Genomic DNA, 27481 nt, shown 5'->3' with positions numbered 1-27481 from the left:
CCTTGGGCATAAATATTGATCATTTTTGTGAATCATAACATGTTATGGTTCATTTGACTATGATTATGTCCATGGCTATGGATTTTTCATAAATAGAAATGAACTGGATTATTAAAAGATAGACTTTTGACGTTTGAGGGCATTTCTCAGAATTTAATTCGGATTCAATTCACAATTCTGCATCCCAAATTTAGGAGCTACAATGCAGTGTACTAATGAGTGAACAAATGACACAGTAATTAAACATTTTCAGTAGTTTTATTGAAAAATGCCTCTTCTGATTCAGAAATAAATAAGAACATAAGGCTGTGGAATTCACAATGTGCAATTCAGACATGAAAAAAATTATTCTATGTCAATAGACTTGCAACAAATTCCAACTGCATTTCAACTGATATCATTGGAAAAAAACAACTATATTCTGATTGTAAACGTCCTTACTAAATATACAACACAGGCATGCAATTCTTCTTTTGGTGTGAGTTGGTATACAACAGATAAATATTCGGTTTAGGATAACAAAACAAAAGCCAGGTCTAAGAATTAAGGTAACCGTTTGCCATTTTCCTAAAGAGAGAAAGAATGACGACAACAACACATTGCACTGCAGCAAGCACGTTTACACACAAATGTGCAAGGAATCAGTTTGTAGTGTTATAGGACATGGTACTGAACAGGAGTTTGTTACAAATACAAAGTGCAGTTATGTTACAAGCAAAGACACACTGTGAAACCGTCGGCAAGCACACAGGTTTCTTACGAGAAAATGAGAGCCTCTCCACTCGACTGTGCTAAATGTGCATGTGAACAAGGCTTGATTTGGACTTAAATGCAGTTTTTGACAGTACTGAAGATACTCTTTCACCCTATGATTCTATTCTTTTAGCTTCCTTTCTTGATAGCGATCTTTTTCCACGCTGGTTTCGTAAACCTGGTGTCTGGATATCTTCCGACGGCTGGGCTGGAATGGGCACTACGTAGGTGTCAGGTTCTGGCTGGTAGGGGCCTGCTTGGAAATATTATTTGGCCAGCTGAGCATGTGCTTTTGTGTTCCAGCATGTCATTTCAACTCTTCATTCATACATAGTGTTAATAATATATATATATTTTTATACAAAAAGTAATACAAAAAGTCCTATACTAACAAAAAACTAAACCCATATGGCGGTTGTCCACAACCTTGTGTTCGATTTTCCCCCCTTAAACTATAACTAATCTAACATACTTGTATAAAAAGAATGCATTTGTGAGAACTTGCTGTGAGGGTTCATATAAGTATAGAAATCACAATATCAAACAATGAAAGAAAACCGTAGCACTCTGCAAATATACCTAAAACTTCATGGTTACATATGCTAATGGCACACACTGCATTTTTAACCTGAGCGTTGCCTACATATATCATCAAAGATGAAAAACCACAAAAGAAAATGAAACATCAGCAAGAAGCAAGTTATCAGGAGCAAGCTTGATCACTGCTGTTAACCTGTTAACTTTAGCCCACTGTGTCACCGATTAACATTTACAAGGCACAATTAGTTTATTTACAGTAATCTCACCCTCATAAAGAGCTACCACTGTTGAACACTGTTAACATAAATGCTCATTGTTAGTAGTTTCACATGCGTTCTCAGCAAAACGAAGCTCTTTCTTGCTGCTCTAGATGCAAACGGGCCACGGGTATATAACCATCACTGGCTCCAGTATGATATAGTAGCGCACAGCTGGTGTTAGTGGCAGTCCAGTCCTTTCTTTGGTTTGATTGGGTTTTGTTTTTTTTAAGAGTTGGCCAGCAAATATTCAGCAATCATATCCATGGTGGTTATCCTTATTAGCTCGGAGCGAGTGCTAATCTCGCTGACGCGGGATGTGCAAGGGATCAGGCAGTCTAGATAGCAAACTATGCAAAACCTGAAATGGGTTAAAGATTGTGTTAGTTCATCCCAGTGGCAAAACCACTACCGTCAAAAGTGTAAAACAAAACTATAAACATGCAATTATTCATCGATTAGCTGTATTGTTAAGCAAAGAGACAGAAATCATATGATTAGCCGCTTACTCAAGAGCTCTGTTCCAAACCCCGCTGAGCTGCCTAGCTAGACAGCATTATGCTGCTTTTACTAAATGACCTTGATTTATCAAGTTCTCACTTCAACACATCAAAGCATTTTTAGGTTAACTGATCTAATTTTGTGTCTTTTTGTCATCTGTGATATTGTTCGTAGAACCTGATTTTACCAAGTGAGACATGATCCTGGGACAACATCTTTGCTGTCCCTGGAACAACATTGTGATTAACCAATCAGATTTGAAGAACCAGTTTATAGATTTTGTGAAGTTTATGCTTAAAATCACTGCTTGGTGCTTGTACATCAGTGTCATTCATCTATAATTTCCTCTGATTTTAGGGATTACTCATGGTTAAGGTTATGATATAGCCAAAATGGCATGATCATAGAAGCTCTGTGAATATTTGACTGTGAGATTGGTAGTTGAATCGGGCTTCTCGAATCTAAGCATCGAATCGTGGACTATCCGGGGTCACACCTAGTAATTTTCACTGTATTACCCAATTTTTGTGTTGTTAGCTTAGCAACATGTTAACATCAAATTCCATTGGAATCAATTGTTTTCAAATTATTTGAGGGTTCCGTTTCCTTTAGAAGCTCAACACAACTCAACAAGACAGCTCACTAGGTTTTGAGACAGAGTTCAAGTCAATCACTCAACCGTACTCTGCTTACCTGGGTAACCCTGTCCATTGTAAGGGATACCTGCACACTGAGAGGAGTCACAATATCCTGGAGGTCCAGGTGGTCCTCTGACTCCGGGTCCACCCTGCCGCCCTGGTGGGCCTCGGGGCCCCGCTGAGCCTGAGGGACCAGGGGGTCCTACCTGAGACTGCCCCGGTGGTCCTGGAAAGACAGGAGGTGTAAGAAAGTGTACTTTCCTTTTGCTTTTGGTTTACACTTGATGCAGATAGGGAAATTTAGTTTGAGCTCTGTAATTTAAATACTTTGACTGCTTAATTAAAAGGGAGAAGGGGTAAATCTGCCTCCCCAACCTTTTTCTGTCTAGACGGTATAAACCAAACTGGAATGCTGTCCCTTGACTCTCGCTCTCGTGCACTCTGAAGTCAGCACATGTGTTGCCAATAAAGCCTCCGCAGAAAACACAAGTCAAACTGCAAACAGTGAGTAACCACAAACTTCCTACTACTGTACGTATACGATCACTGTGTATTTCATTTACAAAGGGGTCTTGGCATTGCTTGCACCAGGGAGATGTTTCCACTTCTTTATAGTTTTCTAGCTCCTGGAAATGCATGGTTTTACATTAGCTGAGTGAATAGTGAAGGAGTGGATGCCGATTTACCATATCCTTCATACTGATATTAATTATTTTATTACATGATTTCTTGTTTGACTATTAATCAAGTTATAGCAAGAGTGAAATGTGTAACCTTATGTGTGCTGTATTTCTTTTCCTCAAGATTAATGTCCACATATTATGTGTGTGTATCCAACCGTAATGATAAGACACTCGCCAGTGCTAGAAAGCCTTGAATTTTAGATAAGTTCTCTGTGTATGTGTTTTAGTATCTGTCTGTACAGGGAGAAGCTCAGACAGTCCCAGGACAAACAATCAACTGCCAGTGTCCAGCATATCAGATATACGTCTTTGGAGAGTTTTATCTAGGTTTTGGAACCAATCAGAATTTTGTTGACTCATGTATTGACGCAATTAGTATCCTCTGTCAGGGTATAACTGTGGTTGATTTTGTATTGTACTGGGGGCGGCCTGCGAACTCCTTAGAGAGTGTTGAAGCTGACTTCTGCTGATGAAATTGCAAACTATTTTCTTCAAGTAAAATTATTATTATTAATTGAACTCATCTCTGACTCCTGGTCTTCATTGCGACATATCTGGTCCTTGGGTTTTAACTGTAAATTCCCCTACAATAGTAATAGAATGCATCCCCTGGAAAAAGTGCAAAATTGTGATTGTTGAACTGAGTGTTGTTGTAGTTACCATGAAGACAATACTTTATTCAGACCCTTTATGTTGCACTGGGATGAATGAATCAGGAGAGATTGCGCTCAGAACGTGAAACATGTCTGTACAAATTCTCTCCAATAATAACTGGATTACTTGGGGCCTTGTGATTAGGGCTCAGCATGGAAACTACCACTTTGGCCAGCTTTGCTTCTTATGATAATGGAAGTGCCTTGTTTACTGAAAACAGAATTGTTTCCAGGTTTTCATGTATCAGGATGAATGGGTGCAGATAATTACTGTTATAACTTCTGTGACAACTTTTGCATTGGTCCCAAACAGGCAAGGGGTTTACATATTTATGAATATTCAGAAATAGGTCACACTTCATTTTAAGGTTCAATTCTCTCTATCAACAAACCATTAACTACAACTTGTGACACAATAAACTACTAATTTGCTGCTTATAAGTTAGTATGGTATTTGTTAAGTTTAGTTATTGAGTAGGATTTAGGATGTAGAATATGGTCATGTAGATCATGGGCCTTATTTTAACAATCTAAGCACATGGTCCAAAGCTTACGGTGCAGGTGCAATCAGGGCGTGTCCGAATCCACTTTGTCTAGTGTAACGACGGGTATAAATGGGTCTGAATCCACTTTTGCTAGTGTAACAACAGGTATAAATGGGTCAGAATCCACTATTGCTAGTGTAACGACGGGTATAAATGGGTCCGATTCCAATTTTGCTAGTGTAACGACGGGTATAAATGTGTCCGAATCCACTTTTGCTAGTGTAACGACGGGTATAAATGGATCCGAATCCACTTTTGTAAGTTAGTATGTTAGTTGTTAAGTTTAGTTATTGAGTAGGATTTAGGATGTAGAATATGGTCATGTAGATCATGGGCCTTATTTTAACAATCTAAGCACATGGTCCAAAGCTTATGGCACAGGTGCAATCAGGGCGTGTCCGAATCCCGTTTTGCTAGTGTAATGACGGTTATAAATGGGTCCAAATCCACTTTTGCTAGTGTAACGATGGGTATAAATGGGTCCGAATCCACTTTTGCTAGTGTAACGATGGGTATAAATGGGTCAGAGTCCACTTTTGCAAGTGTAACGATGGGTATAAATGGGTCAGAGTCCACTTTTGCTAGTGTAACGACGGGTATAAATGGGTCAGAGTCCACTTTTGCTAGTGTAACGATGGGTATAAATGGGTCCGAGTCCACTTTTGCTAGTGTAACGACGGGTATAAATGGATCCGAATCCACTTTTGCTAGTGTAACGACGGGTATATATGGGTCCTAGGGGTGTAACGATACGCGTATTCGTATTGAACCGTTCGGTACGACGCTTTCGGTTCGGTACGCGGTACGCATTATGTATACCGAACGGTTCGTTGGAGTAATTAATTATATTTGAAAAAAAAAAAAAAAAAGAGAGAGATAGAAATATAATGATATGCGTTCAACAAGGTAGCCCAATAACCCAAACAATGTAACAGGCAACGCCCCTGACACTCCCGAAGAAGAAAAAAACACCATCTTATATGTTTATGTTAGGCTACTCAGCAGGCGCTCGCTCACTCAGTACGCGCTGAAGGCTCGTTGCAAAATAGCCAATGCGTTTAACAGACTAGAAATGAGAAGATCCCCCAATAACCAACAGGTCTGGTGTTTGGGTGCACTTTGGATTCCCTTTAAGCTAAAATGGTGATTGCAAGCGGGAATATCTGGGATATATGCGTCAGTACTATCTGGGAAAAGACGAAAAAAAGGAGAAACATGCACGCAGCAAACTATCCCTGCAGCATTTAGACACTATAGCTTACAGGGAATCCAACCCAAACACCAGACCTGTTGGTTATTTTAGGATCTTATATTTCTGGTCTGTTAAATGCATTAGACATTTTGCAACGAGCCTTCAGCGCGTGCTGAGTGAGCGAGCGCCTTAGGGGCCGTTCACATATCGCTCCTAAAAACGCGTGGAAAACGCTAAGCACGTCTTTCTCCTCCTTTCCAAAGCGCTCGGGCAGAAGCGCTCATGAGGCGTCTGTCTTTGCTAAGCAACAATGACGTGCTCTCTCCATGAGACGCGGAAATTTCAGCGAAGGATAAATGGATTTGCAGCTCTAAAAATCGCTTGCAGTAGCTCTGCTACTAAATTTATTTCAAAATTGCAATCCATATACAACTATGATCAGCTGTTCCTTCATCTTGGCTGAGCTCTCAACCTTGTTACGGGAAAGGATGAAGCTGATTGGTTGGTTCTTGTCACATGACCCGCGGTGCGCTTGCGGCATTCTGAAAAGTTGAGATGTTTTTACATTTTGCTGTATCTAAAACGTATCGAACCGAACCGAACCGAACCGTGACATCAGTGTATCGTATCGAACCGAACCGTGAATTTTGTGAACCGTTACACCCCTAATGGGTCCGCAACCACTTTTGCTAGTGTAACGACGGATCCACTTTTGCTAGTGTAACGACGGGTATAAATGGGTCCGAATCCACTTTTGCTAGTGTAACGACGGGTATAAATGGGTCCGAATCCACTTTTGCTAGTGTAACGACGGATCCACTTTTGCTAGTGTAACGACGGGTATAAATGGGTCCGAATCCACTTTTGCTAGTGTAACGACGGGTATAAATGGGTCCGAAACCACTTTTGCTAGTGTAACGGTTGATCCACTTTTGCTAGTGTAACGACGGGTATAAATGGGTCCGAATCCACTTTTGCTAGTGTAACGACGGGTATAAATGGGTCCGAATCATCTTTTGCTAGTGTAACGACGGGTATAAATGGGTCCGAATCCACTTTTGCTAGTGTAACGACGGTTATAAATTGGTCCGAACCCACTTTTGCTAGTGTAACGACGGGTATAAATGGGTCCGAAACCACTTTTGCTAGTGTAACGACGGGTATAAATGGGTCCGAACCCACTTTTGCTAGTGTAACGACGGGTATAAATGTGTCCGAACTCACTTTTGCTAGTGTAACGACGGGTATAATTGGGTCCGAATCCACTTTTGCTAGTTTAACGACGGGTATAAATGGGTCCGAATCCACTTTTGCTAGTGCAACGACGGGTATAAATGGGTCCGAACCCACTTTTGCTAGTGTAACGACGGGTATAAATGGGTCCGAAACCACTTTTGCTAGTGTAACGACGGGTATAAATGGGTCCGAATCCACTTTTGCAAGTGTAACGACGGGTATAAATGGGTCCGAACCCACTTTTGCAAGTGTAACGACGGGTATAAATGGGTCCGAACCCACTTTTGCTAGTGTAACGACGGGTATAAATGGGTCCGAAACAACTTTTGCTAGTGTAACGACGGGTATAAATGGGTCCGAATCCACTTTTGCTAGTGTAACGACGGGTATAAATGGGTCCGAAACCACTTTTGCTAGTTTAACGATGGTTAAACTAGGTACCCTAATTCTGATATACATGATGACTATACATTATGACATGTAGGCCAGCAATGCGCCTGAACATACCTCATTTTCACACCCAAGAGCGCACAAATGGATTTGCTATTTAAACAACGTGGCGCAGGATGGGAATATGAGAACTGCGTCGGGCTGAAACTAACTAGATGTATGATAGGGCCCTATGTGCATTATAAGCATTAATAATAGGCATACTAATAAGCAACTAGTTAGTAGTGAGAATTGGTCCCTATATTAAAGTGTTACCCGGAAATATTATCATGAGTGACTAGAACTAGAAAACTAGAAAAAACAAGCTAAACAATAAACTTGAACTGAATAAATTGTATAAATCATGAGCATCACAACATTGACACTGTCATTGAACCGAATTGTATCAACATTGAACTAAATTAAACTGAACAATGAGACTATGAAATTCAAGTTCAAGAAATTCATAATTATTGAGTTGTGTTAACATTTGCAACATTTTTATAGTGAGTGAAGCTGCTTTGTATAAAGCGCTATATGACTAAATGTGACTTGACTTGAACAGCAACAAATTGCAGGAGAAAGATGTGGCACGATAACACAGAGGAACCTAGGAATTGTAACCATAAAAGAATGTGCCTGCTTCTGATTTCATTTATCTGTCCTGTTAAAGACTCTTTTTTGGTAATTCTGAACAAGCATAAATGACCAATGTTTAGACAACAAGTCTTACTGAATCAACCACCCACAGATGTCTCGAGATCATGAGATCATTTGAGATCATTTCAAATTTGAACTGAACAGTAAGATAATTTTGACAGTTGATTAAGGTACAGCCAGCAGGAAATAAGAGTGCTGATTGCCCTGAGAGTGGATCTGCTGCGTGTAATGCAGTTTTCCATCCACGTCATCTGAAGAACACAGATGTTCCACTTATAATGGAATGTATTCTGTCATGAACATACTTCTATTTTCTTTATATTTTTCTATTATTTTTTTATTATTATTATTATTTGGTATTCTAAAATATATTTCTTAAGGATATATTTATTTGTTTTGTATTTTTTCTTCTAATTAAGAAATTCTTCAAATTCTTGATTTTCTTTTCTTAAAAATCATAACTTATTGAAGTAAAGATAGCCACCTATATTTTGATATTAACTGCTGCAATTAAGCATTACAACATAATGCTAGCTACATATAATACATTTTACTTTTAAAAAGGTTTTGCATGATTTCTCTGAAGTGATGCTAGTGATTGATGATGTAGAAAATGGTCATGTATTTACAAGACGTGACTATTAGCTGAATTCAGAATTAAATAACATCTACAAAATTAGTCAAATGGGTACCTTGCATTTGTATTTAATTTTAGAATAACATAATTTTCTGCACCGTAATTGTGTGCACACAAAATGGCAGAGTGCAAATTAATTAAAAACAGCTATTTCTAATACCCAGGCACCTTAAAAAAATAAAACGCAAGTGCTAAAATCCCATCAAACCAGACGAGATGAAAACATTGTGCACAGTTAGTAAGATTATCAAGGTAATTTAAGATGAGACAGCCTTTAAGGTGTTTTTCATTGAATTGATCAGTGAGTCTCTTAAAATCAGATATTGCTTAAAATTGTCATTTTGTTTTCAGAATAAAAATTTACATAAATACTTCAGAACTTCCAATGATTATTTTTGAGAATTGCACTTTCTTACAAACTTACAATCTTATGAATCTTCGCTAACACTTTACTTTGGGGACCAATTCTCACTATTAACTGTTTGCTTATGTGGAAGGCATATTACTAGCATATTGGCTGTTTATTAGTACTTATGAAGCACATATTAATGCTAAAACCCCTACCCCATACCTACACTTAACAACCTTACTATTAATAGTTAGTTAATAGTGAGAATTGAACCCCAAACTAAAGTGTGACCGAAAACTTCAGATTTTTATAAATCCAGCCCCTGGATCTCGATCCTTTGGAATTCTTTGGAAAGGCTAAAAACATACATAAACAGCACAAGAGAGGAAAACACCCTAAATATATTTATATCTGAAAAAGGATTTGTCTGAATATTACTCTCATATCACTCTTAAGGTTCCTTTAATCCCAACTGTCACAACATGATTTGATGAGAAGTTAGCACACGCTGGAGCTAACCTATCTAAACAATCCAAGGGGAAAAGCTGTTCGTGATCGTTCGGAAAAACTAATGGCAGCAGTTGTGTAACAGGCCATTCATGTCTTAATGATTCATCATTTTGCGCTAATGTCCATCTATCATGCCTAAATAGTCCCAGAATGAGAAACATTGTGATATGGAATAACAACTTAGAAATCACAGTTGCTAAATAAATGTTAACGCTAATTAGAATTGGTTCCATTAATCAGGAGGTTTTGGATAGACTGTAACTGGAAGCCTTGAAAAGGCAAGTGTGTGTACAAACTCTAGCTATAATTAGCAGTGAAATCGACTGGTTAAGCTGAGGTGGCGTTAGGTTGCATGAAGACATACCAGGAGGTCCAGGTAATCCTCTCTGTCCTTGAGTGCCAATGCCTGGGTTTCCTCTATCACCCTTCTCTCCGGGCGGTCCTAGGATGTTAACGGTAAATGCATTAAAAAAGCAAACCATATGTGTCTGATTGCCAGTAATGCCAAACACTCAGTATATACATGAGGATGATTTTGGGGGGAAATGGAATCTATTACAATCATGTGCATCAAACATTTGTTTCAGTTTTTGAGGCAAATCTTAGGTAGAAAAAATAAAAATAAACCTATAAATACACAAATAAATTCAAGGTGTTTGAGCCCACCCTCACATCTCTATGACTATGACACATAAAGATGCCTTATCTTGCCATCTTTAACAAGACTTCTTCCTATGTGAGGTAACTGCATACCTCTTTCTCCTGGAGACCCAGGCGAACCTGGATTTCCTGGGAACCCGTTGGGTCCGGGCTGACCTGGCTCTCCATGGGGTCCCTGGTTGCCAGGCGGGCCTGGAGGTCCAGAAGGACCGGGACTATTACTCCTGTAGTTACTGGGGATCTGGTTCAGCATCATGTCGATTCTGCTCATTTGTCCTACAAGCAAATGAAACATTTTCTATTTTAACATGAACAAAACTTGATGCAGCAGTGGCTGAAATGGTCTGCTATTTCCTGTTATTATTCTGAAGTGCCTTACTGCTGACTAGTTGTTCGCAGACTTGTCTTGCTACAGAGCGCATCATATTCTGTGATGCAGTATCTCCCTGGAAAACAGAAAATATAATATTCTAGATTGTTCTTTCTCATGCAAAATGATTTTTCAGCAGCAATGTTCTGGTTCGTAATGGTTACTAGTTCATTGCAAGGTAGATGCTAAGTTATTGTAAGTGTTTGCTAGGTTACTCTGGGTGTTCAATGCAAACTGTATGAAAATTGTATGAAAGCGACACATACCCTTCCACCCTTCTCTCCTTTCATGCCAACAGATCCCTGTGATTGACCAATGAGAAATGATGAGTCAAAAATCACTCAAATCACCTCTAGCTAGTGACCATAGGTTTGATTAGGCTGAATGGCACATATATTTATTTGCTATTGAAATTTGTACATGTATTAATTTCTATAAATGTCTTCCGAAGCTATGATATTTAAAATGAGTCGAATTTACATACCGGGGAACCAGTGTCTCCAGGTTTTCCTGGTTTTCCTGTCATTCCTGGCATTCCAGGTGATCCTGGTGGTCCCTTTAAATATTCATCTCATTAAGCATCACTCATATAAAATACTGACAAAGAGCCTGAACTCACAAAATCAGGCTCATTTACAATAATTAACACAGAAAACCAGAAGCAAGGTAACCTTGAAATAAAAAGCAGTTGCTTTAATATCACTGAAATACTATTTTAGTTTTTATTCATTGTTTGAATTCATTTTTACATTTATATTTTCTCAATAAATATATAACATGCACATTTAAATTCTTACTGGGTAATAACTTAGAATATCAATTGCAGTGGCTCCTGGTGATGCTGTTATAGTTTAATTACACAAATGAGTACTGGACAATATTAACAAAGTACATTCAGTTACTGTGCAGTTAATGTTTGGGTTTGTTTGTTTGCTTGTGTTTGCTTGGACATTATTATGGAATAACAGGAAATGGGATGCATGTGCTGTACTGCCAATACTTTAGCTGACATGACAGTCTTACACTCATCAGATACTCAAAAGCTTGCACATTACATACCATTGCTCCCGACGGACCTCTTGGTCCAGACGGGCCTTCATTTCCAGGTGGACCCTGAACAATAACATATGCCATCATGAACTGAACAAGATGCCCAACTAATAGCATTAGCAAAGATTCGTTCAATATGGAGAAAGTTTAAAGACACCCTTGAGAGGGGCCCAACACAACCCACTGAACTGGTATAACAACACAGAAAATACAATTAAGATAGCAAAAGCTAAAACTGGAAACATGCACTTTTAAACCAGTTCAAGGTGCACTTAAGAAACATATCTTACCCTTGCTCCAGAAGGTCCAACAGGGCCAACTGGACCTGGAGCACCAATCGAGCCCTTGGAAGAAAGGAAAAATCCTTAATGTCACTGGTCACAACGGTGGTTGTTTCAAAATATGGGGTTTTGTATCAAACAACCATTTAGCTGTTCGTGGATTAAACATTAGCACTTTCAAACATAGTCAGGATATGACTAAACTAAACCTTTCCATGGAAGAGAAGGAAGGTTGTACTAAACTATATGAATACATTCAAATAAACTTCTTGCAAAGTAAAAGGGCCTCCATCCTGTAAAGCAATAAGTACAGGCATTTGTGTTTCTGACTGTGTATTTCTTTTGGAAGTCAGAAATAAAATGACGTTATGATGAAGGTGTTAGCAATCATTCTGCTAAAAAGCTGTGTGGTTTAAGAGGATGTGAGTTGTGTTTGATGATTGTTTTTTAAGCATGAATGTAATCATAAAGCCATTTATCTCATAAACATATTAAATCTTCTAAATCCCACACTGCAGAAACCTTCCAGAATCCAACACAATTTAAAAGTGCTTAAAAACAGCTCAGACCAAAAAGCACTTACCCGCTGTCCAGGTGAACCTGGGTCACCGGGGTCTCCCTTAGGTCCAGGCCGCCCCTGAAAACGGAAGAAAAGAAGCAAACTTTTACACCGATTCCTCTGTTACATGACATTTAATGGAATTTACATCTCAGCTGTATGTGCACGAGGGGTGAGGGGGCGACTGAGCACTGGCTTCATTAAACAAATGGGCCTGAAGCTTTTAGTCATAAATTACACCCGCGCTATACAGTACTGTAGCCAGACAGGTCCAGGAGTTTAATGTCCCAGGAAAGTGAAATAGAAGACACTTTCCATGAATAGAGTAGAAACCGGTGTCCCATAACTTGTTTAAAAGCAAAAAAAAAAAAGAGAAATATAAAATAACATAAAAATAGTAACATATGGCTAGTTTTAAAAACATGAAATCCCTCCCCTGTGCCCTTTGGGTGTGTTAATTTGACATTCAAATCAGTAAATAAAATACCAGCATATTTGTAGAAACCTGTGGATTTTTACATTTTAAAAAATCATATAATATTTATTATGACGGAATACTTAATATTTATAGAATGGAATACATTTTTTATTTATTTTTTACGAGAAGCATTTCCTGTTTTTCAAAATATTGTTATTTTAGTATCGTTTACATACTAATATAGCATTTATTCATATTTGCTTGAATTAGCTTTTATTTTAATATTTTTATTGTAATAATTTTGGTATGCTTTCTATGATACATGGTTTTCATTTTTAGAATTTTAGCACTTAAACATTCTTTTAATTTCAAATTTTCAATCATGTTTTAAAATTGTGAGTTTAACCTTATATTTGTATTTTATTCTATTTCAGCTCAATTCCAGTTAACTAAAACCATTTTTGACGGTTCATGTTTATTTCAGTATTTTGGGCTTAAGAAAGGCCTCAATAATGACTAATTATATTATGTGTTGAAAAATGGCAATGGACATAGTTTTGTGCTTTACTTACTGGTTCACCAGGAATAGACAGTCCATTAGGGCCCTGTGGGCCTGGTGGTCCCATTTGTCCTGGTTGGCCCTGCTCCCCTCGTGGTCCCATTGAACCCTGCAATAGCAATGAATGGGTTTAAGTCCTGGTAAATTATTCAGTTTCAGCACTCTAGAAAGAAGCGCTGAGAGATAAGGTTTCTCGATGAAGGAACCTGTTCAACATCTACTTCTCTATCTGACCATTTGGCATTCATCAGCAGGTCATTTATAAACTAGAGACGGAGGAAGATAAGCTTACCGTGGGGCCAGACTCTCCCCTCTCACCTCGTGGGCCTTTTGTACCAGGGCTGCCCTGGAAACACAAAAAACAAAGAAAAGAATTTTAGAGGATTCATTATTTTATAAGACAAACTGTCAAATGGCTCTAAAGAGATTGGTGTTTCCAAGTTCACATGTCCCAGATAGTCTTGACTTCTGCTTTCTGACCTTTAAGCACATTCTCCCTTAAGTCCATGAGTAAGTCACTAGTCATTAGCTCATGCTGTGCTGATAACCATCGCTAATCACAGATGTTCGATCCATACATAATGTTGTGGAGAGAAGAGCCCCTATAATCATAGTCCTGTGCTTAATGCAAAGAGCAGAACTGAAATTACAGCCCTGGGGAAAATACCCCACTGTCCCTGAACTCTGGACCTTTCCGTCCTCGTCATGAGGAGTGAGATTTGCAGCGATGTAGCACGATGACTTAAGAGACAGAGGAAATGTCATGGGACACTAATGATCTTACCTGAGGGCCCGCGGGGCCTGGAGGACCAACGCTGTCCTGAGCACATGTGCAGGAGTGAGGAAGAGCGGGACATTTGGCTTCATCTCTCTACAGAAATGGAGATATAAATCAAACCTTCTGAAAATGTTAAAGCCGAAACAGATTTATAAAAGGAAAAGAACTGCAATAGTAAAGACAGCTGGCATGATGATGTAATTTTGATGTTTAAACATATTAACTGATAAAAGGTTAGTTGCTTTACTGTAATACTGTGGCATTATTACAACATTTTATAATAAAATACTGGTAAATGTTAAAAAACAGGCTCACATTTGATAGCTTTCATGTTTCTTCTTTTTTTGTTGAATGAATTTCCATTGCATTATTTCAGTGTCATGTGTGATACCTTTATTATCTACCTGCCCTTTAGATACTCTCTATGGCCAAAAGTATGTGCACACTCCCTTCTAATAAAAGGTTTGGCTAAGCCCTTTCATTCCTGTGAAGACAAATGCTAAAGGTAAACTAATGTCCACGTGTTTCATGGAAGACCGAAAAACCATGAAGATTGTTACTTGTCATTTCTTTGTGAAATTTACTAAAAGTGTATGTATTTTTTTTTTATAGTCCAGCATAGTATCATGACTATTATTAAGGTCAAATTTAATTATGGTCAATTGTTGATCAAATTAACTTTTTGACATTTGAATAAATACTTTGTAAGTAATTTATTCAGACAATACATAGTCTGACATGATGTTATGCTTCCATTTATGCTTCCTTGTCACTAAAATAATCTGAAACATCTGTTAAGTTATTTAAGGAAATGAACCTGTGAACTGTAACATATTGTTACAAAGGGACTCCCTAAAGACACATTAAGGAAAAGGGCAATCGCCGTGAAAAAGGAAGTGACATCGAAACACAACTGGGAATTGCTCAAGCTTGACAGCTGTATTTAGGGGCTGGAGAGTGTCCCTTCTCTGATTACAAGCATCTTTTGAAGTCTGCAAAACTCAATGACTTTTTCTCAGCATGGGTTAAGCCTTCAGCGTGCTGACCAAACAGTAGACAAAAACCCACCCCGTAAGATGACAATCCATACACAACCCCTGCTTACCATTGCTGGAATATCACAACATTTGTCTCGACTTGTCCAGCCCAAACTGCAGACAATATCAAACATCTGGAGCTGGAACTGAGGGAGAGAAAAATGGGAACACAAACGGGTGTTACAGATGGCTTGCATTGAGCTCGGGACTCAAAATTTTTTATTTTATAAAAACCTGCCCACATGCACCCAATGGTGTTTTGAAGAGCAATACAGACAGAATCGAACCTGTTCAGGCATGAATTGGTGGGAGTACATGCACTTGATTGAGTATGAGGGGACAAAGGGAACGGCAGGGTACATTCCTTGGATTAATCACTTAGTGTGTGTTCAGATGTGTGTGTTTGGTGTATTGAAGGGAAAGAGTAATCTTTACTTACTGTGGCTGACTGCTTCCTTGAACCGCCAGACTTTGCCATTTTTCCAAGGACTTCATAGCCATCTGTGGATATGTTGTTGGCCTCTTTGATCTCTTTCTCAGCCACCTCTTGGCAGTCAATGTTGAGTTTGACATTTTTCGGTGAAACAGAAATGTGAAGCTGCAAAATTAAAAAGGCATTAGAGTGAATACCTCAGCAGTGCAATCCAAGCATGAGTTAAATTATTACTCAGTGCTCTGGATATCTTGGCTTGGTTCATAAATCTTCATGAAAGGGATTCACAACACTGCTCGATTGACAAAAATACATGAAAACCATTCTTTAAGAAACCTTTCCCATGATCCCTGAGAAAGTTAACCCTACGGCCTTTAAACTATGTTTAGAGTTATGCTCTCAATTCTTCCAATAACAGTTGTTGGCCAACTATAATGAGTTTAATTAGTTCATTATGTAAAGACATGCCAGTTGCCGAACACATATACAAATCTTCATGTCAGCAGATAATATTAAATGGTTTACCAACTGTAATTTCCCCTTTGCATTCACCATGAGACACTACATGAGGATGCGACCACCAAAATGGTTTTTCCATCCTTTTTTTAGAGGGAATACAACGTTTCTTTATGTAGCGTCACCACATGTTGCTATTATGTCATTCTGCGGCTGACCGTCTAATGCGCTCGTTCCCCCAACTTGGGCATTTACTTTTTCAGTCAAATAGTCTGACCAGCTCATACATCTGATATTCATACTTTGTAGATCAGCACTCCAAAGGCAAGGTCATATTTCTTGCCACAATACCGTCAACATCTTTGGCAAACGGCATTTGGCTTCCCACAAGGAGAAGGGCTCTGAAGTTCTGGCTTTAGGTGGAAAGCTTTAGAAGCTTATCCAAAAACTGTGTTCAAATGCTCATAGGAAGCTGAGAATGCAATAGTTATCAATTCAGAAAGAGTATGCAGAGAGGGTTAAGCATCATAACAGACAGGGCTTCTGATTGTTCGATTGTTTGGTGCCCTGTGCCTTCACACTTTCTCGAATCCTCCCATTCTGGCTACTGTGGGTGTGTGAATATGCCCACCATGTGGTTTCATTTTGCTCTGCTCTAGTCTTCCCCTCTGTCCTGTCAGACTTTCATTATATCTATCAGCCTCCATTTTATAGTTCACAATTCCCTCAACTGTATGAATTCAGTGAGTAAATTCATATTTTAGCCGTTATTTATAAAATATATTATTTGTAATGTATTTTTCAAATCTAGCCAGTATTTGTGTGTGCTATTGTAAAGAAGAGGTATTTCTAATCTAGTGGATTCCATATGCAGGTCTTTATTCAATAATCTGTGCTCCAAGTACAAATAACAATCACAGCTCAAATCAGGTCACTGGCTTGAGTCAAAATATGGAAAAAGCAATCCAACTGCAGACAAATCCAAAACAGTAATCAAGAAACGGTCAGGAGAACAAAATCAATGGTCATATCAATAAACAATAGCAACGGCATTGAAGAACGCTTAGTAAGGCAGTGGAACTGGCAAAATTTTACAAAAGGTAGTGGAAACACATGGCTTAAATAAATGGTAACATGAAAAGACAAGACAGGAACTGATGTGGCAGTGACAGGAAGTGGACAATATTCAGGTGAAGGATGGGAGCATGATCAAAAGCAACAGTTATGCATTTTTTAGGGCTCTCACTAATGATCATTTTAGTAAAAATATAGAGTATCGGGAAATCACTAAATTATTGTGACGATTAACAAAGTAATCAGACAATTTTTGTGCCAATAAAAATAGACCTAAGTGAACAATAGATTTTAAAATGACTTTACAATTAAGGCTGTCAAAATTAGCGTTAACACAGGCAATAAATTTTCCAGTTTAATGGTGTTAAAAATATGTTACACAGGGGTGCAACAATAAACTAGCCAACCCTACTCATAACTGCTGCTGCTGTCTGTTACACAGAACATCTTTATGACCACATCAAACAGGAGACTTTTAAGATGCACACTTTAACTGCGCCACAGCACCAGGCACTAGTCAAACAAGCATGGAAATGATACAGGTGACGATAGATCCACAGTGAACTGTGGTCAGATGAGATGTTGTCAGGCCATATGTCAGTAAAAACTAATTTTCCTGTCCTGTCAGCCATTATACTGTGCTTAAAGGGTGTGCTATTCAATTGCTTGCACAAATATGGCTTTGTGTGCTGTAGCCTGTATCATTTCATATTAAAGTGCGAATGTACGAGGATGTGTGCCAGATCCACATCACATTAAGCAGCAGCAGCTCTTAAAGTAATAGAAGCCAAATAACTTAATAACCCTATAATGTGTTGCTATAATGTGTTAATCAAAGAACAAAAGAAAAAAAGGGAAAACAATAACCTTTGTAGTTTTAAGAATTAATCTATATTTAATTTAGAATTAGTAGTGTTTGATTTCTGTATTTTTCCTACTTGCTGAAGGGCACATGTAGCTAAATCTGATGTTTATTATATTGGATTTATTGTCACGAAAACAAATTCCTCGTATGTGTAAACATACCTGGCAATAAAGCTCATTCTGATTCTGATTCTGATTCTGATATGAAGATTTTTAAATTAGGAGTTGTTATTTTTAAAAGTCTTGCATATGTTAAAATTGATAGCTCTCAATCAAACTTTAATGTTGAATGGCTATAGTCAATGGCTAAATATTAGGAAAAAAATAACTATTTCATGAGCCCCTTTCACACTGCCATTCCGGCAAATACACGGGTAAAGTGTTCCGGCAATTGTTCCCGGGTCGCTAGATTTTGCACTTTCACACTGCCAGTGATAACCCGGGATATGTGTGTGCTTCCACACACAACCCGTAAAGATCCCGTAACGGCACGTGACATCAGGGCGTGACGTGTAATGAACGAGTCGAAAACGTTAGGCACGTTATACTTTCACTGAAGCAAGCGAACGATCTCGGCATCAGCGCGGAAAGTGAGGAACTAACTGATCTCTGCTTCATTACAGTTTGCACATGTGTTTTTGTCGCGAACGTTGATCTTCCCTCAAAACAGCCGGTAAAAGAGTTGCGCGGTAACGTGCATCATCACTTCGACACTGCATTAGATCTGGCTTTTGTTCACACAGCGCTCGTCCCGGGTCGAACCCGGCAATGTTACTAGGTCCCCGACCCGGGTTCAATGCCGGAATCAATCCTGGGACGTGGTTGCTTTCACACAGAAGGCGACCCGGCAATGTTCCGGCAATATGCCGGGTCCGACGTGCAGTGTGAAAGGGGCTATAGAGACATCAGTAGTATTGGTATCCTGTATATCCAGTGGTTTTGGTAATTATTTTAATTAATTTAATTACTCACCCTCATGTCGTTCAAAACCCATAAGACCTTTGTTCATCTTCAGAACAGCAAGGATACTATCACAATCAAGGTTCAGAAATGTAGCAAGGACATCATTAAAATAATCTATGTGACATCAGTGGTTCAACCGTAATTTTACGAAGTTACGAGAATACTTTTTGTGCACTAAGAAAACAAAAATAATGACTTTATTCACCAACTTGTCCCACGTCACCCTGGCACCATTTTGGAGAGTATCCACTGAACGTAAACAATTTAAGCTGTTCTGTGTCAGCAGCACCATGCGGATACTTTGCCTACATTGTTTACGCTTTAATCTGAACGAAAACAACATTTCTGTGTTGTATTGGATATGTTGTTTACGTTCCATGGATACTCTCCAAAATGGTGCCAGGGAGAAGCAGAGGAGAATTGTTGAATAAAGTAATTATTTTTTATTTTTTTGTCTTTGCACATAAAAAAGTATTCTTGTAGCTTGGTAAAATTTACAGTTGAACCCCGATGTCACATGGATTATTTTAATAATGTTCTTGCTATGTTTCTAGACCTTGATCATGGTAGAACCCTTGCTGTTTATGGGAGGGTCCGAAAGCTCTCGGAATTCACCAAATTATCTTCATTTGTGTTCAAACATGAAAGTTTTATGGTTTTGGAACGACATGAGGGCGAGTAATTAATGACAGAACTTTCATTTTTGGGTGAACTATCCCTTAAACACTGAAAGCAATTATGAGTCTCACACAAGCTTGATGTGAACAGCGCTTCCAAACCCTTCACATGACATGACCTTTAAATCTAACTCAGAAAGCTTTTATTCATTGATTGATTTTAGCTACTGAATTCATAATTTTTTCAAAGATTTTATAAAAGAAAGGAAATGACATGAAGAAAGGGCCAGTGTTATGTGTGGTATTGCGCGGCTGACCATAGAATCCAATTTAATAGCTGTTTTCTTTTCCCTAGGCACTCTAGTCTAGGCACTCTTGTTAAGCATTAAACTGGCACAGTGTTCACACTTTTATCAACCCTCATTTGTTAATTCAAATTATAATGGCTTGTATGTTGTTATTAACTATTAAAAAATGATCAACAACAAATCCATCAGGCCATGTGTGTTCATCTGAATTGGCAGTCGATTCTGTGCAGATTCTGGTCAATAAAATTCAAACTGAACAAGGTATCAAATACGCTTCAATTTCTTTAAGAAATATTATTTTTGTTGACGTTCCAGTGACCCTGACAGATTTCATTAGTTTCACTCAATGAAATTCCCCATGCAACATTCTCCACATTGATGCAAGGCTGTTGCTAGTGTGGTTGCTAAAGTGTTTCTTACTGACCCAAATCAGTAGAGTCCTTTCCCAAGTCTCTGACATTCTGGTCTCATGTTCCTCCAAGTCTGTGGAGTTTTTCATCAATAATTGCACGATAAGTGCACTTAAATATAAAGAAATAAACCACATCATTTGAAGTATCATTCAAGTCTGTAGTGCAAATGGTGAGGTAAGCAGTGAGATTTAATATTTATGGTTAGAGTTGGTTCAGATCCCTAACCTAAAGTTTGAGAAACTGTAATGGCGATGCTTGCTTTATGTAAGGACAAACAAACCTGAGAAGGAAGAAAGAGAAAAGTCTTTCACTGTAAACAACTTTCTAACTCTCCTAAGAATGATGGGTTTGTTTAACCTAAAAGGTTTCCTTTTCATGTAACCAGTCTATAATCTTGTAACCAAGGTGGTCAGCTAATCACCACCTTAGCTCAGAATTGCTGTTCTGTGTTCACGTCTCCATCAATGCCAGTGGTTACTTAACATACAGTAGGCAACAGTGACAAACCAATAGAACCCTGGACCACAAATGGGCCTGCAGTCACAATCCAGACTATATGACATCACTTTGTGATAAAAGCCACTGTAATGATGTCAATGGGTGAATCTCAAGAAGACAATCAAAATACATTCTAAAGTTTTTTTTTTATTATTATTATTAATAACAATGATTCCAGTTATAGTGCATTACTATAATATAATAAAGTTTTTACATTAAAATACAAATTGAATTTTTCATTTTTTTTAGTATTACAGTAATGATAATTGGGTGAAAATAGGCTTAATTTTCTTTAAGCATTATAATTATTTTTCTTTGACTTTCTGGTGGTCTTCCTGAGATTTACCGCAATTGCTCAAACTATACTTTCAAATTTCCCACACAGACTGGGAAAATCCATCATGTGTGGTTGTAAAATTAGCACATCTTGAAATCTGATTTGCCAGCATGCACTTACTAGACCAAAACTGGCAAATCCCAGCAAGCATGAATTACAGTCTCCTTGTTGTCTGGCGTTTTTTACATTAGCAATTAAACTATGCCAGTGGTCAATCGGGACAAACATGACAAAATGATGACATGTTTAGCTTTAACAGACTTTACAGGTGTTTAACAGACCCTTTATTAAAAAACAACATCATTAACGTCCTCTTTTACAGCATGTTCAATAGTAATGATTGATGTTTCCAGCTCTCACAAACCACATCACCACATCACTCTTGCACAAACCTGCAGCTAGAATGATGGCCTTTGGGTGTATAGGCGAAAGCTCTGCATGCACCATAAGGGCCGTTAAACATCTCAATTTAAAGCCAAAAGCAAAACCAACAGTGGCTAATCTTTCATTGAAGTCCAAGAAGTAAAACCATGTCTTTGGTTGGAAACACATTTTGAAATTATCAGCCAAGAGTTAGAGCACAAGCCATCTCTTCCAAAATCGTTACGCTGTACCAAACAAACTTTAGTACTTTGCAGGGACTAATATTGATCTAAAGATATCCAATCCCTTTCTCAGTATGTTTTATCTGGCAGTATTTCTTAAATGATACTCCAAGTTGTAACCCATCATCCATCTGATTAAAATTGCAATACATACTGACATCTGCCACCTCATCTAAAGGAAACAGTTCAGGTCTTCAAGCTATTTTTGCAGTTGCATGAATTTAACGCGCCATTCGTTCTTTATTGGCATTGATGGTTCCGTTGAGAACTTTTAACATCCATGGAACCTTTTCATTGGACAAAATGATATTTATAGTGGAAAAAGGTTATTTACAATTCAAAATCTTTTAAAATGGTTATTTTAATAACTGTTCACTGAAAGGTTCCTCTATGGAATGCCCAAGTAGTCAACCAAAGTAATAAAATCATTCTACCTTGTGGAAACTGCCGTGGAAAACTTTCTTCACTTGGTCGTTATCAAAGGAGACTTTCTGAATTTCACCTCTGGAGTCTTTATTGTAGAATGAGATGATTCTACTGGAGGCTGAGAACAAAACACACACACTTACACATGGCTTTGCGTTGGCCGTCATATCAAAATGACAAAAAAACAACAACAACAACAAAATAAAGGATTTCCATTCAAATTGTAGCTTGATGCTCTAAAAGGGCTGATTGTGCATTTCAGAATAATTACTGCTATAAATCACTGCAAGCTTGAAATCTGGAACCCATTTAGAGGGTTTCTGTTTCTAAACAAGCTGTAGCAGACACCACAAGGTTTACTGCACGCACACACAAACACACACAACACATGGAAGATGAAAATGGTACTTACGGTCAATGGTGAGCCCGACCTCGGGGTTGTTGTTCTTATCTGATATCTGCCATAAATCAAACGCATCCTTGCCAGTGTCGGGGAGGAGACGGAAGAGGAGAATCAGAGTGTATGAGGCAGAAAGACCATCTGGATGGATTTCCCTTCAAAGAAAAACACAGCTCATTTATCAAAGCAAAGGACTTCATCAGGCAGCCCACAGACTTGATGTTCATAAAATCATGTCATAATGCAAAATATGACCCACACATGATGGGTTTCGCTGGAATAATTAAAAGCTTCATACAGATCTATACAGAAACCAGACATAAATCCAAAAGTACAGAACAGCTTCATGAAGTGAAGACTCGCAGCCTTGAGTAATGGCAACATATTGAAGTATTTTCCCTCCTCTGGTGCTTAAAATGTTTCCATTTGAACAGCTGCTTGCCCACGCACAAATACAAACCATTATAATTAAATTAATCAAGCATGCTTTGGCCAGAGACCTTCAGACCAGATCTTTAGTCGGCTCAATTTGAGGTGCGCTTCTTGATCTAAGAGTGTATAGGCATTCACTACAAAATATTTGAGAAAAGCAACTAGATTTGATTATATTTTAACTTCATTTCAATTGATAAAAGTTTTAGTCAACAATAATAACCCTGACTTTTAATGCTGTTATTCACTACAATGTACTGATCTTTAATAAAAAGAAAAAGAGGTTTAATATACTGTTGCAACAACTATGAATAGCAAAAAGCTATTTTTATGAGATTAATTTCTACCACCAAAGCACCAGTTGGCATTGGTTTTTGCTTGGACTTCCCTTTTTCACTTCAGTCAGGCCAAATAAAACTCTTTAAAATATATCATTTACTTCTCAAAAGTATTCCCCTTTTTGAAAAGGTCAATAAGGAGAAGGTTTTTATGAGTTCACATTGGACATTTCTGCAATATCTGACACCCCATTCACACAAGCTGCTACAACAAACAAGAAATGCTCCTTAAAGAGACTTCAGAGACTGCAAGCGCTCTGAAGACAATTCAAATAATTGTGATCACTTGACTCCCATTATAGTCTGTAGGGGAGCAGCTCAGAAAACATGCAAAACACATGCACTGCACTTCAACCTACTTTGTGGGCTGGGAAATGAATGCATCCTTATGGAGTCTGTATGCAATGTAACTGTTGAAAGAGCCAGGTTCCATGGAGACGCCGTTCATGCCAGCAAACGTCTTGTCAGTGATGTTAAAGGCGTCCAGCATCCTGAAGCCTGTAAGTTTTCAGCAAAACATTAATCAAGAGATGCGTTATGACAGAGGAAAATAAGACTATGATGATAGAAAGTCTTGGGGTATAGACTTCAGTCAAGCTCTGACCTGGGGATGTGAATCCGTCGAGGTAAATCAAAGGACAAGCTGTAAAAGAATACAGGAAAGAGTTTGACTCTTGTCTTTGATGTTAGCGATAAAGCGAAGAATGCAATGCAGACTACAAAGAATGACATCCTACTTGATGTTGCCGTTTCACAGATGAACGTAATGAGGTTGTCTTGGATCTTAGTAAACGCGTCAAAGTCATCAACGATGAAGACGTGTCTCTCGCTGGGCTTGCTTCCAATATTCCTCAGTTCAGCGGTGTCTACGTCTGCGACACCCACCACAAACACACTGTAGCCTGTGGAAAAGACAACACTGAGGCTTTGAGGAGCATGTAGAGTGACTTGTCTGAAGTAATTTGAGATATATCGCCTGTCAAGAACTCACCCAGATTATATTTTACCCCAAAATGTAACAATTATATGTTGCATAAAGAAAATGAGGTCTATTTCCGTGACCACTGAGGTCTGCAATGTGTCATAATCAATGCTTATTTTTAATGCAAAAAAGAATGATTCTTTTATAATACAGTCATTCACATAGTTTAAACAGAATACCACAAAACATAATCATGGTCCAAAAAGTTTTATGTTATTTAAACTAAAAAGTCCTTAAAATGTTTTAAGTTCAGTTCGACCAAATTTAAGGCCGTGCAAAGTCTTACATATTTTAAATAACAACAAATAGGAATGGCAATACAGTCTAATAAGATTATTTATGACATTGAATTAATGTGAGCATTTCATGTTTCAACGTAAAAATGTGACACTGTTTGCTTTCTACAGCTTCGCAAATTGGTTTATGTGCTAAAATATAAATAACACTACATACAACAATAGATCTTAATGCATGAATTAAACATGTTTTGCATATTTTAGACTTGAAGGTGCACTGTTTGTGCTATTTAATCAAATAAAATAAACCCATGCATCATTTATTTTTTTCGATTGTATGTTTGTATGTTTGCTCTAAAAGGGCATATGGTATTAACTTTATTTGTGCAGGTCTTAAAAAGTTTTAAACTTTCTTTGAAAAACTCCGCAGACAGCCTGTCCTGTAAACAACACTCACATCACGTTTGCTCTCAGTGTTACCTGCATGCTGTAGTTTAGTAGCACTCTTCTTCACTTCATCTTGAGAACGTCCGTCAGTTACTACGACCAGAACCTTGGGAACGTTTCTCCTCATCCCACTCTCTGATGTGAACACTTTCTCTCCGATATGCTTCAGCGCAACACCTAAAGCATTCGCACACATTAAAACAAAGCGTCATAGCCATTTGGTTTCTTCTTTTGACACATTTAGTTAGGGAACATGAAACAATGTTTCACAAACCCGTTTTGGTGTTTCCTCCTCTGTATCTGACCATCTGAAGGGCGGACAGTACCATCCCCTTGTCGTGGTAGGTGTTCAGTTTGAACTCTGTTTTAGCTTCATCGCTGTACTGCACAAAAGACACCTGTTTCACAGAATGAGAAAAAAGAGCAAATGAATCACAGCACAGTCAGGCAGATCAATCACATGACTACAGACAGGTCGGTTACCTGCATCCCATCACGGCTGATGACATCAAACGCTCCGATCATGCTGAAGACAAACTGACGGACTTTAATGAAGCTCTCATCTCCAATACTCCACGAGCCGTCGATCAGGAACACCAGGTCAGCCTTGGCTCCTTTGCACACTGCCATTACAGAACAAAGTGTAATGAGCAATGCATGTATAGTAGTGCACCATATCATCCCTGTCAAATGCTCTGTTTGTTTCTGAAATTTCAGTAGCTTTTAAATGCATATTATTTACTGGACATAAAATTCCATTCAGCTCTACAGTGACTATTTACACAGTATAATGAACGTTTCAGAGGACTCATTGTTTGGAAGAATCAAGCACTCACACTATATATTAAGGTCTAGTTCTCACTATTAACAAACCAAAATGGCTTTGCCTCAATGAACTACTTATTTTGCTTACTAATAGTTGGTAAGGTAGTAAAATGTAAAAAGCATTTTGATAAAGTAAATCCTCTTGTGTCTTTACCCTCGAGTGCGCCGGGGATGGTGGGTGGTGGTGGAGGAGTTGGAGGTGGTGTTGGGGCTACGGTGGGCTTCACCACTACAGAACAGACAAAGAAACCATGAGTAAAACTGAACTGTGAGACTGAAGTCTTCTGAATGCGTGGTGACTTACGTGTGCGCTCTTTGACACTGACTCCGGGGCCCTCCTGGTTGGGGGTCTGTGTGTAGACTGTGGCGTTGTACAGTGAATCTGGCGTCAGCCCGTCAAAACAGTACTGGCTCTCAGCGGCAGTGATAGTGACCTCCTGAGCTCCACGGTTAGTCGCTAATGATAAAAGAGAAGCGTAAGCTTATACAAACATTAATATGTATGTATTTCAATTAGCATTAAAGTTTCCATGCATTAGAATTTCAAACATATTACAAACTAAACTTATTTTAAAAAAGTGTAATGTGAAGTTAAATTATTTAATTAAATAATTAATTAAAATATAAAACAAATCTGTGCACAATGTATTTTACTATTTGTATTTACTATTTGATTTTATAAAAAGAAATCATATTTTAAAAATAAATGTATTAGCATTAAGTCAAATTAAAACTAAAACCATTAAAAAAACAAAATAAAATAAAGTTGGACCCACTTTATATTAAGTGGCCTTAACTACTATGTACTTACATTTTAATTAATAATTTAGTACAATGTCATTATTGTGTACATACTTGATTTTACATTGTACTTATATTTAAAAAAAAAAACTACATGTAATTACATCTGTATTTAATTTCTGTAATTACATTTATATTAAATATAATAAAGACCCATACTTTACACCTTAACCCACCCTTAAACTTACCCATACCTCCAACCCTCTCCCTAACCTTACCCCTATTCCACCTCAATAGCAGCAAAAGTGTTTTACAATACAATATGAACACAATAAGTACATTGTACTTATTTTTTATGTAAGTACATAGTAGTTAAGGCCACCTAATATAAAGTGGGACCTAAAACTTAAAAGCTACATGAGACATATTTACCTATAAGACATTTTATAAATAAAATAACCAATAAAATAATCAATAACAAACATTACAATGATAGAACAATTAAAATTAAAACAAAACATAATTATAAAATCTAATTCAAGATATTAACAAGAATTATAACAGGATATCAATTATTATTAAAATGCCAAAGATTCTAATAGTTTAGAATATGAATAAATCTATTAATAAATATATATATATATATATATATATATATATATATATATATATATATATATATATATATATATATATATATATATATATATATGTTTATTTGATTAAAAAGTATGAACATGGCTAAATTACAACTAGCTGTGGAACAACATTTAATAAGTTAAAAAGTACGA

The 27481-nt window shown here is 37.8% G+C and overlaps 1 protein-coding gene across 12 annotated transcripts in view; it reads right to left on the bottom strand.

The window, feature by feature from the left end:
* Positions 1–239: 239 nt before the first annotated feature.
* The window catches only part of col12a1a (collagen, type XII, alpha 1a), a 71609-nt gene continuing 44367 nt past the window's right edge, over positions 240–27481 (bottom strand). For 4 of the 12 annotated variants that reach the window (XM_052580904.1, XM_052580907.1, XM_052580910.1 and 1 more), the window contains 25 exons: positions 26254–26406; positions 26104–26178; positions 25608–25747; positions 25399–25522; positions 25158–25301; positions 24197–24361; positions 24064–24102; positions 23819–23957; positions 22702–22844; positions 22298–22407; positions 15735–15893; positions 15364–15441; positions 14265–14351; positions 13773–13826; positions 13494–13589; positions 12528–12581; positions 11954–12007; positions 11673–11726; positions 11098–11169; positions 10880–10915; positions 10623–10689; positions 10337–10519; positions 9948–10025; positions 2745–2915; positions 240–1911 (listed from right to left, as the gene is read on the bottom strand). In XM_052580904.1, the coding sequence (XP_052436864.1) occupies positions 1901–1911; positions 2745–2915; positions 9948–10025; positions 10337–10519; positions 10623–10689; positions 10880–10915; positions 11098–11169; positions 11673–11726; positions 11954–12007; positions 12528–12581; positions 13494–13589; positions 13773–13826; positions 14265–14351; positions 15364–15441; positions 15735–15893; positions 22298–22407; positions 22702–22844; positions 23819–23957; positions 24064–24102; positions 24197–24361; positions 25158–25301; positions 25399–25522; positions 25608–25747; positions 26104–26178; positions 26254–26406 (2486 nt within the window). In that variant the 3' untranslated portion in view covers positions 240–1900. The remainder of the gene's footprint in view (positions 1912–2744; positions 2916–9947; positions 10026–10336; positions 10520–10622; positions 10690–10879; positions 10916–11097; positions 11170–11672; positions 11727–11953; positions 12008–12527; positions 12582–13493; positions 13590–13772; positions 13827–14264; positions 14352–15363; positions 15442–15734; positions 15894–22297; positions 22408–22701; positions 22845–23818; positions 23958–24063; positions 24103–24196; positions 24362–25157; positions 25302–25398; positions 25523–25607; positions 25748–26103; positions 26179–26253; positions 26407–27481) is intronic. The other 8 variants (XM_052580902.1, XM_052580905.1, XM_052580908.1 and 5 more) reach the window with 2 other exon arrangements.

The sequence above is a fragment of the Carassius gibelio genome, chromosome B17 (genome assembly GCF_023724105.1).
Source record: "Carassius gibelio isolate Cgi1373 ecotype wild population from Czech Republic chromosome B17, carGib1.2-hapl.c, whole genome shotgun sequence".
Lineage (NCBI taxonomy): Eukaryota > Metazoa > Chordata > Actinopteri > Cypriniformes > Cyprinidae > Carassius > Carassius gibelio.
The sequence above is the reverse complement of the archived record's forward strand: the minus strand, read 5'-3'. Positions and strand labels throughout refer to the sequence as shown.